We start from the raw sequence: 13408 nt of genomic DNA, 5'->3' as shown, positions 1-13408 counted from the left end.
AGAGAGAGAGAGAGAGAGAGAGAGAGAGAGAGAGAGAGAGAGAGAGAGAGAGAGAGAGAGAGAGAGAGAGAGAGAGAGAGAGAGAGAGAGAGAGAGAGAGAGAGAGAGAGAGAGAGAGAGAGAGAGAGAGAGAGAGTCGAGAGAGAGAGAGAGAGAGAGAGAGAGAGAGAGCAGTATGGTCCATCCTTCTCCAGCCACTGCCTCGTGCCTTGTAGACCAGCGAAGACTGGTTTAGCGAGCCCTGTTTTGTTCACGTAGTAGACCTAAACCTCTTCTAAGTAGACCTAACCCTTTCTAAACGAGAAGAATAAGAGATACATCCCACATATATCTTGAACTCTTCAAGTCACATGTTGCTGTGATTTAATATTAATAATAGCCGGACTTTTTCAAGTGACTTAAAACTGTCGATTTCTAAGCAACTTAAAAATCCCTAAACTGTCACAACTCTCGTCAAACTTTCTATGCTAATTGAGTGGCCTTATAAAGTCGAACCAAATAATAAAAGTACAGTGCGGCAACCTTTAATGAATACTGATTTGTAACATAATGTTAAGTTAATTAACTGACCTGTAAGGTAATGTTGAGTTGATCTGTCAGTCCGTCTCTGTCAGTGTCCTGCTCAGCTACACTGACACTTGGTACAGACAACATGTCCTGTACTAGCGTGTTGTAGTACGACCACGTGCTCCAAACTTTACTTTCACTTTCTGTATGGGGGAGAGAGTGTTATAAAACTTTACTTTCGCTTTTGGTGTGGGAGAGATTGTTACTTTCATGGTGAGACAACTCAGCCACTTGACAATAATTACCAGGGTGGCCGAAGAGTGACACCACAAAACGCAAAATAAAAGCGTCTTCAAATATTTTTGGTTTTGTTGCAATATTGGTGGCACGCCTCGGTCACATGATTGACCAAAATGTGCCAACACAAAAAACAATAGATTGAAACAGAATTGAAACAAAATCAATCTGTTTTTAAAAACATTTTTTTGCTTTGATGTTGGCACTTCTAGCCCACAATTATTTAGAACTGTTCACTAATAGTGTTATTCTAAGTTGAGCCATGTAACCACATTGACCTAGCTGGCTCCTGACAGCTATCCATATTACATATATCATAGCTAAATTTAAATATTTTATACTGACTGCTGAGTCACAGTTTGTTTAATAAGTTATGTAGGCCACAAAGGTCGGGTTCTACCAGCTGCACTGGTTCAACCTGTTCTACCGGTACTGCCTTATGTCGGCTTAATAGTTAATACATATAAATAGCCGCGCTTTCATCGATATAATGAATGAAAATGGTTATCAACATTCAACATGACATATTATATCAACATTATAAGATCAAGTATTGTCAACTGTGCCAGATCTTAAAATAGATGTGCATTATATGGATGTTCCTGTGTCAGGCCTTTAAACGAGATCGTGTAATCTACATAGTTAACAAACCTAATCTCATGAAATTAACCTGAACCACAGAGGAACAATCCAACATAATGCATTTATGTTAAGGCATCTCAATAATCTATGCGATATTATTATAATAATACGAGAGCCGTACAAGGGGACTTACGACTATTTTGTAGTTGAGTAATCAGCTTGTACTTGAATTGGACATGGGGTTGTTCGTAGTATGTCATGTCTGATACCCACAGGTTGCGGGTGTAGAAGCCTGATTGGGAAATAAGTTATAATTGGTATATAGATAATGAGATAAAATCAAACTGTATTATATTCATATAGCAGCATTAAAGAATGAATATTACTTCGACTTAAAAACTTAAAAGTGGGAGTGGTGAAGTATTAACGGTTTATCAGGTTAATTCAGGTAATTTCACGATACGTACCTACCTATGACCTATGTGACCTATGTTGAGTTTCGTCAAGACTTGACGGGGCCATCACATCTTCTGACCACCCCATAGCGAAGTAGAGTCTCGCTCGTTGCGCCAGCACAGCAGAGAGTTCGTATTTGGAGGAGTATATCCCCTGATCGGCGGCTTATCAGGGAGAGACAACATGAACTTTGTGAGCTTATCTTTGAAGTGCTCTAGATCTTGAATGACATTCAGATGGTAGGGGATTGCATTCCACAATTTAGGTCCCTGAACTGCAAATGAGTTGTCAAACAAGGTGAGGTTTGCTGTTGAACTGGTTCTACGTTTTGATGGAATTACTGCAAGGTTTCCAAGCCTTGGGCGTGAAACAAATAGAACGTTCAGATCATTGCTGGTCTTTCCGTGGAGGATTTTCCACATATGGAGAATGATGAATCGCTCCCGCCTTCGTTGAAGAGACATCAGAGATAGATAGACCAGGCGATCCCAGTAGTGGAGATCGCGCATTCCTGATATTCTGGCGGTGAATGCTTTCTGTACACTCTCCAGTTCTTGGATATCGCTGATTTTTGAGGGATGCCATAATGGACAGCAATATTCAATCAGACTTCGAACCATTGATTTGTATAGCGTCAGCATGATGGAGTGAGATCGTGTGTGAAATACACTGAGAACCCATGATGCTTTTTGGCGAGCTTTATCTGCAATGGCTCGTATGTGAGGGGACCAAGAGAGATCACTTGACACTATGACGCCTAAATCCCTGAGCTGATGTATTGGCTCAAGTATAGTGTCTTTGGAAACTGAGTATTGATAGTGTTCAACCACAAATGGAAGTTCAGATAGTACATATTGGTGGTTGAATTTATGACACATGTACTCAAATTTGTCTTTGTGAAGGGCCATATTATTTCTTTCAGACCAGTCAATGACATTTTGCAGATCTTCTTGGAGGAGCTTGACGTCATGCTCCGATTTGATAGCAATGGATATGCGAGTGTCATCAGCAAAACATCGAATTATAGAGTGCATGATACAATGTTCGATATCATTGATAAAAATCAAGAAAAGGATCGGCCCCAAAACCGTACCTTGTGGAACTCCGCTGATTATCAGTGCAAGGATGGACAGATGACCGTCAACAACAACTGCTTGTTTCCGGTCTGAGAGGAAAGATTCTATCCACTTTATGATTTTAGGATGGATTCCATAGAGTTGGAGCTTTCTCAGTAGGAGTTTGTGATCGACTTTATCGAAAGCCTTGGCATAGTCGAGGTATATTGAATCAAAATCTGAATTGTTGCTCAGAGAATCCAAAACGTCATCAAAATGGTGGAGAAGTTGAGTAAGGCAACTCCGGCCAGATCTAAATCCGTGCTGCTTACTACAGATGAGGTTATTGATATCCAAATAGTTTACCAGCTTTTTTCTTATCACCCTCTCGTATACTTTAACCACATGAGAGGTGAGTGATATAGGTCGGTAGTTAGCTGGTTTGGCTCGACGTAAGTTGCAATAATTCGAAATTAGAGTATTTTAGGAATATATCGCCGGATAAACGCGAATCTCTGAATTAAATTTGGGAAATTAACCAATTTTGATGTATTTCAGCAACGTTTTCCCCCTTTTCCAGAATTTCTACGTAAAAATCATTTATTATGCCTTAAGCGGGTGTATTGGGAGACTTTAAAATTTAACCACTTGAAATTTACGAAAATCTGGGTAATTTCGGACACCATTGTAATTTTTAACCATGCAGATCTCAGAATATCCAAATATAAATATCAAATAATACATTAAATTAAATATTTCATGTAATATAACCAGAGAATAAGAAACTGATATAATACTGACCTACGAGAGCAGGAACCACAATTATGGTAGCAATGCTGAGAATGTGGAAGAGCATCGCCACCGAGCATGTCGGTGTCATATACTTCGTTTCTGACGTTTTCTTATACACTGTCGTTAACGTCATGTCGGTTGTTAAGCTGATGCGTTTCTTTAGCGTCTGTTGCTATGGTTATTGGTTACTAAGGTCCTCCAGCAAGTCGTATCTCGAAGCAGCAGCACGTGATATCACCTTGACAAGCTGTATCGGGGAGGCAATGCAAACAACACTCGTTACACTGAAATTGTAACTCGTTACACGGAGAGTTAAACTCGTTACATTTGAATTTTAACTAGTAACCGTAAAATGGCGGAGTAACCACGAACCCACATAACCGATTAACCGAGATTTCTCACTGTACTGCCCCAATCTTGCCACGTACACATATTGCGGTAACTATTAAAACTGCGATTTACTGGAAAGTTAAAGTTGCTTGTTGGTTTCGGTTTTCAACTGATGATTCTGGGAATCTGGGTGGTAGTTTGGTTTTAAACCTCTAATGGTTACAATAATGGTTCTATAACACGTATTCTACTGGGTCGTATCATTACCGTTGGTGGGGGAGGGAGCTAAAATATATAACACTGGAAATGTGTGGCTGATGACGAGTCTTAAGAAACGATACATTTTATGTGCATGTTGTCGTATGTGTGACACGTTAGTAATGACATTGCCAGCACTGTCCACCTAGCTAACTACAACTTACAGCTATCAGGGTTACAGTCCCCAATATATTTTACATTTACGATCAACACACCCTCATTAACCAAAGAACACTCCCGTTTAAATGTTTTACTTTTTAACAGCTTCTCCTACACTGATCCTACTATTGCCCTACATTAATTATAGACTGATCCTACATTATCCTACACTGATTGTAGACTGATCATACTATTATTCTACACTGATTGTAAACTGATCCTACTATTGCCCTACATTAATTATAGACTGATCCTACATTATCCTACACTGATTGTAGACTGATCATACTATTATTCTACACTGATTGTAAACTGATCATACTATTATCCTACACTGATTGTAGACCTACCTGGGCTTGTGTGGGACACAAAGTATCAGCTAGTTGTTGTGAAGTAGGACACCTACAGTCGCAGCTCTCTGCTAAACACACCAAACAGCTATCTAGGGGGTTAACTCCGGCGCAACAAGTCGTCGCACAGCAACCGCCTTCACAGCAATCGTTCTGAGGAAATTATAACATTACTTTAATTTGATCAAACTTTTGGGGTGTAATTTACTTTGACATATTTTTGAAACACAGAGAGAGGTATTTAAATATTTTATGAATTAATTGTGGCATTTATTTAAACACTTTGACAATTTAGATTAGCTGAGGAAGAAAGTTATTTACTTCAGTGATTCAAGCGTTGCTTTGATAGAGTAAGCAAAGTACTTAAGCCTTCAATTTATTCTTTGACTTGTCACTACTTGTGACAAGTTAATGACGGTGTCACTTTAAATCCGTTATCTTGATAATGACAATATGATTAATATAACATTTAATATAACATTTAAAATCGTTATCTTAAATATAATACAATGACAAAATATAACTTTTAATTTACCCTAGTCAGATGTTTGATGAGAAGGATCAGGAAGATGATGAATATATACGCTGATAAGACGATAACAGCAATAGTCGCCGCTCCTAGCCCGTCAGACATTGGCAGCTGACATTGCTGAGGGGAACAACCATCAATCAGGAGGTCATGGTCACGTCACGTGACCGTTTCATGACGTCACGTGACCACTTCGCAAGTGTGTGGGACACGTGATTATTTCTCTACACGTCACGAACCAGCAATTCTCACGAATTCACGTGACAGTGCATTTTAAAAGACGGCACAATTTTAGATTGAGACTCGGCAAAGAGACAGCATTAATCAGTTCTATTATGAATTTAGACGAGAGAAATTAGGACTAGACTGTGGCTCTTCAGGACAGTCCTGATAATTAACATTTGATTGGGAATGAGAGCTGTCAAGCTTTTACTTTTCTCACCACTGCTAAATTGTTTTAATTATGGGCTCATTATTCAGACTACTGCGATATGTATCCGATTGTAAATGGAATTCTGTTGGAGAAAACGTTTGAAAAGACATGATTCAAGAGAGAGGAAAACTCGGTGATTTTTTTTTTCTAAAATTATAATTATGCTTCAATCAATATGAAATATATAATTTAATCATAACAATATGATATTTGTATGCAACAACGGAGCACAGATGTGACTATTTAATTAGTTACACGTGACTGAAACATAATACGGTTACAATAAGATAGGCTGGATTTATCTTCAAGTACCTTATTTACTGTACTTATTAACGGTTATTTATATATCACCTTGTATATATATATTCAAGCTAAGCATTGAATCATTAAACACAACATAATATCATATATGCTACCTTAAGAAGATGACCACAAGTTTCACTATAATTCTCTCACACACAGTAAAAACATAAAATAACATAATTATGTAACTGCTATAACTGCTATAACTAAACTCTTGCTGGTGAGCACAGGTTCTTTAAACATTCTATCACTTAAACTGCAACATTACGTTTTGTAAGTTCTGCTTTTCAGTTTTCAGCGTTTTTAAAACAGGCAAGAAATCTTTAAAAGGTTTTATTTTCATATATAGTACAGTTGGGATATATCATGTGCATCTAAAAGGCTTTGGAATGGAGTTTCAATGTAAATTAGTACTTGGAAGTAGTTAGTAGACACATTTTTTGAGTTATTCATATTATGTGGAAGGTGGTGCTGACAATAAAACTGCTTAAAACAAAATGCCTCCTTTGAATTGCAAATTTTGGGGTGATATTTTTTACAGTTGCAGTTGTGCACATATTGTAAATAGTTGCTAGTTAGAAAATTAAAACACCTCGCCTCATATAAGGCGCAGTTTCTGCAAATACCTACGGCTTATTAGGCAAGCATGCGAAATTTAAGATTTAAAAAAATGTCCAAAGCAAACTTATAAGAGATAGCCTGCACTGATGTTCACATTATAAAGGACAGGGGTACAGGTCTACCAGCTCTATCAAGTTGACATACCTCTCTTGCTATCCTAACCAATACGCCAGATAATTTGCCAGTCTAGACTCAGATTCAGAAGTGTCTACCAGGTTTAGCAAGAACCGTTGTAAGTCTAGTTTGTCAACCCCCTCTCATCCCACCCTCCTAATTCTCATATTCTCCTCCGTCACCCATTACCGGCACTGATATAACATTTTAAATTATAATATATTTATACGGGGTGTTCGACCGATTACATATTCAGAAGATCATTTACATATTCATTACACATTCAGATTTCATTTACCCCCGAAGTTCACACACTGCACAAAATTAACCGTTATATAAAGGAGCTGCCTCATGTGCGTGAGAAAGTGGTATCAAACCGATCAAATGGGTAATTATATCATATAATCTTTCAGCGTCAACAACCGATACGATTTTAATACTTCAACCTCTAGCTCCGAATAGCACTTAAATAAGTTACATTTTAAACAACAACAACAATCTCCCGATACTCTTCATAACAACAAACATTATATCGAGGTATTATTATCGTGTGCCCAATGTTTTGATACATATCTCCAATTTCTCTCTCTCCAGACATTCGATCAGAATATTATACCCAACGAAATTGGATTACAATAATTTTCGTGTAAAAAAGAATCAACGGTTAGAAATATAAAAACTTGATGTGACGGGGTGAGGCTCAACATTGAGCTAATTCTCTCCCTGTGCACTCAGTGCCGCAAGTGCCATGTGCTCTCTCCCGCTAGGAGAGAAGGTTTAAAAGATAAATCATTATTCCGATGGTGGGTACTATGTTTGGTAGGGAGGCATATAGTCTGTACTGCGTAGCTGCAAATTAGTGAACTTAATTCTGTAGTTATTGTTGACGGAAGGGTCTCGGAGTAGCCCAAATGCCTGACTGAATATCCCCACAAAGTGAGAGTGTCGATGGACAGTGCCGCTAGCCGTGACAAGCACCATGCCACTGTGCTGTTCTAACCGGCCCTTGATACCGTTTCTGTCCAGGTTAGGGTTCAGATAGATGCTCTCCCGAACCACCAGACTGTAAAGTCTCCTTGATACGTTCAGGGCCCCGCTGTAGTTTTCCTCGGTTGTCTGATTACGGGCGGTTACCTCGATTTTCAGAACGGCATCCGCCCAGAAATGATGCTCACCCCAGTCGCTCATACCATGAGGTGCGAGAGGGTCGTGGATCATGTTGGTGCCGCACTGCCGTAACAAATCATAAAACCAAGGTGTCCACTGCTCGGCATACTTCTGACCATAATCGTCATTGTCTTTTTTCTCCACATCACCACAGAGCCCAGGACTGGTTTTGGGCGAGTGGCCTGGAGACGTGGTTGATGAGGCGGGTTCCTGAGTTACCCCGTGAGTTTGTGAGGTGCTGGAGACGGAGGGGTCTCCGTAATCACAATCAGCTCCGACCCCTCCGTTCTTCAACTCCTTCTCCTTGATCTCCCACAATTCCATCACCTTTTTTATCAGCTGCTGCTTATCAGCAGTTGATGGGACGAACACCTGATTCTCGGCCAGGTACTGAAATACATGCTCGCGGCGCACTTTTTTCCGGCGCAACAGCACCTTAACGTTCATTGTAAAACTGAGGATAGCCTCGATCGCATCCTTACAAGTTTCGACGGTGACTGCACGGTTGGTGACGGTGTCGGTTAAAGATATGAGGTCTTCCCTTGTGAGTCTATCTAACAGACTCCGGATACCATTCTTTTCTACTTCACTTAGCATTGCACTCCACAGTGACCATCCCTGCCCTACACCTGGAACAGATCATAGGTTAGTTAGGTTCAAGTTAGGTTCAAGTTAGGTTCAAGTTAGGTACTAGGTAGGTTACAATAATGTTAGTTAGGTTAAACATACCTTAGGTGGATAATGGAAAATTAGGTATGGCCATCATGTGGCCTCCAAACAGCCTTCATACGGCCACAATACAGCCTTTATATGGCCTCTACCCGGTCATTATACGGTGACCATACAACCTCCATACAGTGGCCATATAAAGGCCGGTGGCCATACCTAACGGCCCATTATCTCTACCTTCTAATAATACAAGTTAGATTTTAGCTGCACGTATGAGATGGAAGCAATCCTCAGTTTTACAATGAACGTAAGGGTGCTGCCGAACCAGCTACAGGTACTAGCAAGTAGTATCTGTCACATAAGTTTATACAACAATTACAGTTTTAAAAAGTGCTGATAATTATGAATTATCACAGCTGCTGCGAATCTTCAGAACTAACTAATAATTTTAAAAGAGTGCTGAAATAAAATGAAATAACACAAGGATAATGATGTGTTAAAATGATGAAACACAATTCCGGATATCGGGTTGAACAAAATGCGGTTCACCAGATGTCATCGTGCGCAAATAATTTATAATAACCCTTGTAATTGATGTTGAGATACAGTAAAATCTTTTTAAAACAGACAATTTTATCGTGATAATTTTGAAAACGAATGGTATTGTCATTAATTATTGTAGATGAAGAAAACAAGGTTAAAATGATTTGAATCATCACAATGAATAACTTAACAAATAAAATTCCCGGCCGGCAGTTAAATAACTCTGAAAGAATCTTGCGGAATAAAAGTTAATTTTCATGACGAAAATGGCAAGAAAAAAGGCCAAAAGATCCAAATTTCAAAGAATTTTGATAACATAAAAAAGCTACGAATTCACAAAAGAGTAAAAATTAAAAGAGGTTCTGGTCTTAAAAACACGTTGAATAAATTAATCGTTTAAAAAAATTAAACTCCTGATGGTCACGTGTCATGACGTTCCTGTCCGGTATCTCTCAAACGAAGCCTCAGCAGCAGAACTTCCTTCGTACTGCACCTGAAATGATAAGACATTTAGATCATGTTGAAACAATATAAATAGCAAGTCATTGTACTGTAGGGTAGTTACCTGGTTGTATCCGAGAGAAGCTTGGCAAATATAGGAATTAAACCTCTAATCAGTACAACATTTAAAGTTAAACTGGCTCTCAGTTTCAAGTTAGAATGGACACTTTGTTTCCATTTCCTCATTTCATCCCATTTAGAATGTCAAGAATTATATGAACACTACAAATTGCTTGTAATTGAGGTTATGATGAAATGATGTGGAACTACCGCGACCGTTCGCCTTCTGGAGAAAATATGTAATAAATATAGAATTTTCCACAGAATTCCAAGAGTAATTAATTTGGAGTTGTAGGGAGTGTTCAGTGGTGTAAATGAGAGCTATACCACTACAATCTACATGGGTGCTAGCACAACCAGGCTCGAGTTTAATTCATATTGGGAGTGGCATTTCACGAATGTGCTCTACGATCCCTGATCTATTCATTGTTACAAAGAAAAAAGAAATAGCCAGCTGGTACCCAGTACTGCGAGGGGGGGGGGGGGGGGTTGGGGTCGGGGGGGGGGGGGGGCAGGAGGTGAGGGGGCCGCTTGTTACAAAACATGGAACACAGAATAATTCAAAAGTTTCCAAGCAGTTAAAACTACAACTATGATAAAGATCACAATAAGATGAAGTTTAAAAGATTCTGACCTCTTCGTCAGAGCTGTTGTCGTCGCTATCGTTGTAATTAGAGAAAGAGGGGGGTAGGTTCGTAGTCTGAACTGGGTTCATCATGTCCTCTTCCAATTTAATCTCCTCTCCTCGATCCACCTGCAAGTTTAACTAAATTAACTTTACTTAGATCTTTAGATTAAAAACTTTGCCTGTGTAAAGCGTTATAAAATGCGAGGGTTAATTGGAACATAGATTTAGCTTTACTCACCTTAAGTTTCTTCAACTGGGCCTCCATCTCATCTTCTTTCCTCTTCTGGATAATCTTCCTTAATTCTTCAAGATGAGGAACATAGTCTTCATAGTACTCGGTCGCAGCGCTGCTGACTTCTTTGAAAAAGTTAGCACAACCTTGTCCAGTCACTGCTGATATTCCTACTGTTCTCAAATCCTGTGTGTAATTTTACTATTTTTATAACTTGTAAATGGTAGTAATTAAAATATTATTCACAAATTAAGCCATTATTAGCCATTCTAATTGTATTAAGCTGCGTTAAACACTGTTAAGTTGCTGGCTCACGAAGCTTAATAAAACTCACAGAAATCAAAAAATTACAAAATTTAAGACATGATAATAACCCTACCTGGTAAAATTCATCCAGAACTAAGCTCATAGAGCGGGAAAGGTTACTAGAATAACTTGGCTGTGCGTCTAACGCCTCTTGAAAAGTCTCAAAATCGTTCATCCAGTCCACAGCAAACTTGTTATCAACAATATCTGTCTGTGGAATTGTACGTGTTTCTATTTTATAATAAGATAACTCACGATAATCAAATCAGCCTACAGTAACGTGAGATTACCATGACCTCAGTGCAGAAGAAAAACATCATATTAGGACGTTTTATGTTTTCAAGTCGAGAGGAAGATTGCTATATCTAATTAAAAACGGACAAAATATTATTAGAAGAAAAGTTTTACATAAACCTTACCTTGTTCATGACCACAATAAGGGGAAGCCTGGTTTTGTACATTATGCTGCAGGCATACATCATATTTGACATAAACGTGACTGGATTTGTACACCTGAAAATTTGAACTTTGTTTTGAATGTTATATTTCTATTTATTGTAGTGAGCTAAACACTAAAACTGATACTTTTAAGAAGCCAGGATTAAAATGGATATCATTCAAAGTGGATAAGAATGGGTGTAGGAAGATAATGCCAAACCTTACAGTATCCATAATAAAAGCGATTACTGTTGGATAGCTTCTTGCTATAGCATCAGATATAATTGTTCCGCTGGCACTCCAAGTAAAAACTTCTATCTGACCAGGGGTGTCTATCAAAACAAAATCTAAGTCTTTCTTCTTCTCTAAGATATCCAATACCTGAAAAAAGTCCGATTTTAACACATGTAAGGCAAGGACAAAAGAAAATCGCGATTATTTCTTTATTTAGGCTAAAAATTGCGGCGCTGCGACAAGCCAAACTAGGCAAAATCGTGGCGAAAATCTCGAAAATCACAGTGAAATATAATGTATTTGCACGAATAGAATTATGAATCAGGGGTAGACTGGTTTGTAGGGTAATGACTTGCTAGTTGGTCTGTGTGTACGACTTAGAGGTGGATACTTAGAGGTTGCGGCATGTTGCCAGCATGGCATCCTTTGTATAAGTTTTTCACTATCACTATGTTCGTAGAAATATTTCCTTTACCCTCATGAGTTTTTGTCAATATTGTGTTCACAAAGGTATGTTATAAAGTTATAATATAGATTAATTGTCTTAACAATTGATCAATGTTCTCATTGTTCCAAATCTCACTTAACAAATTTGTCGCGGAGAATAGGAAAAATCGCGATTCTGCACGTGCCGCGATTTCCTTTTGACCTTGATGTAAGGATGTGATTGATCCAAATCACAAAAACCACTGAAAATATAATACAAATTGTTGCAGATGTGTCGAAATGTAACTTATCTTCAGCTGTGATTCAACATGCATCTGTTTGACTTTCTCTCAGAAATCAAGCTAAAATGAGAAAGAATACGTGACCACATCACTAATTGACTCACCTGGTCAAATTTTGTGGCAAACAAGTTTAAACATGTGATAATTCCACCATTGGGACCAAGCTGATATTGCTTCATAACTTCTTTGTATTTAACACTGTCTCTTATGTCAATATTAGCCGGATAAGGGAGTTCAAAAACTGCTGGATCTAAATTCATGACATATGGGCACTTGTTTTTAGCATGAAGCCAAGCATTAATACGCTGCATAAAACAAGTTTTCCCAGATCCAGCCATTCCAAGAGTTATTATGACAACAGGTTTTTTGGTGGGATTAGCTTCTTTAGGATTGTCCGTTTCAGTTTGAGGAGTTTGAGGAGATTCCATTTGAGCTTTCTCAGAAGTATCCATTTCAGGGGTTGTTTCTGCTGTTAACATTACCAGTTTCCCTACTTTTTAAAGAGAAAGATCAATTATGGGGGGGGGGGGGGTCAACCTCATTTTACCTCATTTTACCTCATCCCAATTTTGCCTTTTTTGGCTGGCCTCATGAGGTAAAATGAGGTAAATCTCGGCAAAAATTTTAACAGGTAAAATTCTCTAAATCGTCAATTTAGCACGAAGGAGTATGGAAGGAGTTCTAAATGTGTGTTCCTCTAATATAACAGTAAGAAATGGTTAACTTTAGTCGAGGTCTCAGGTCTCTACAATTACTTACTTTGGTTACTTTGGTTGTGTTTATCCTCGTAGCAGGAAGGGTCATCAGATTTCTGACCACCTCGATGGCGAGTAGTCTACCAGGGAATTAGACCAGCTGCAGCTATAACCGGAAGTCGGAGGGTTGTCCGGTATCAAAGCAATAAACTTGGACAAACTAACTTTAAACGACTCAAACGTAGCTTCAGCTTTAATATTATCAGGCACTTTGTTCCACAGTTTTGGTCCTCTTACAGCAAATGAGCTGTCATAGAGTGTCTGGTTGCTCGAGGAACTCAACCTAGACAGGGAAGGGATGATTGCTCGGGTACCATGTCTGGATGTTTTTGTGAACCTTATATTGCTGCAATTGGGGACA

General features: G+C 38.7%; 5 protein-coding genes across 6 annotated transcripts in view; all 5 read right to left on the bottom strand.

Annotated features, from left to right (window-relative positions):
• The window catches only part of LOC134825972 (transmembrane protein 231-like), an 11047-nt gene extending 5610 nt beyond the window's left edge, over positions 1-5437 (bottom strand). Inside the window, exons 1-5 of the mRNA XM_063838187.1 lie at positions 5322-5437; positions 4787-4939; positions 3699-3973; positions 1580-1678; positions 571-710 (exon numbers count right to left, since the gene is read on the bottom strand). Coding sequence (XP_063694257.1) covers positions 571-710; positions 1580-1678; positions 3699-3822 — 363 coding nt within the window. The 5' untranslated portion in view covers positions 3823-3973; positions 4787-4939; positions 5322-5437. The remainder of the gene's footprint in view (positions 1-570; positions 711-1579; positions 1679-3698; positions 3974-4786; positions 4940-5321) is intronic.
• LOC134825967 (lambda-crystallin-like) overlaps positions 1-13408 on the bottom strand; it is a 99804-nt gene that overhangs the window by 12475 nt on the left and 73921 nt on the right. The window lies entirely within an intron of this gene.
• LOC134825974 (dynein light chain roadblock-type 2-like) overlaps positions 1-13408 on the bottom strand; it is an 88319-nt gene that overhangs the window by 13893 nt on the left and 61018 nt on the right. The window lies entirely within an intron of this gene.
• Positions 5902-8578, bottom strand: LOC134825970 (uncharacterized protein C3orf38 homolog). Its single transcript, XM_063838186.1, has one exon. The coding sequence runs from the start codon at positions 8548-8550 to the stop codon at positions 7597-7599; it is 954 nt and encodes a 317-aa protein (XP_063694256.1). The 5' UTR covers positions 8551-8578; the 3' UTR covers positions 5902-7596.
• LOC134825968 (GPN-loop GTPase 1-like) lies at positions 9324-12788 on the bottom strand. Its single transcript, XM_063838184.1, has 7 exons — positions 12397-12788; positions 11551-11711; positions 11312-11405; positions 10966-11103; positions 10593-10772; positions 10361-10480; positions 9324-9658 (listed from the first exon to the last, which is right to left on the bottom strand). The coding sequence occupies exons 1-7, from the start codon at positions 12769-12771 to the stop codon at positions 9593-9595; spliced, it is 1134 nt and encodes a 377-aa protein (XP_063694254.1). The 5' UTR covers positions 12772-12788; the 3' UTR covers positions 9324-9592.

Source organism: Bolinopsis microptera, chromosome 1 (genome assembly GCF_026151205.1).
Source record: "Bolinopsis microptera isolate Bmic1 chromosome 1, MBARI_Bmic_1.0, whole genome shotgun sequence".
In the NCBI taxonomy this organism is placed as follows: Eukaryota; Metazoa; Ctenophora; class Tentaculata; order Lobata; family Bolinopsidae; genus Bolinopsis; species Bolinopsis microptera.
This window is presented reverse-complemented; position numbering and strand designations above follow the sequence as displayed.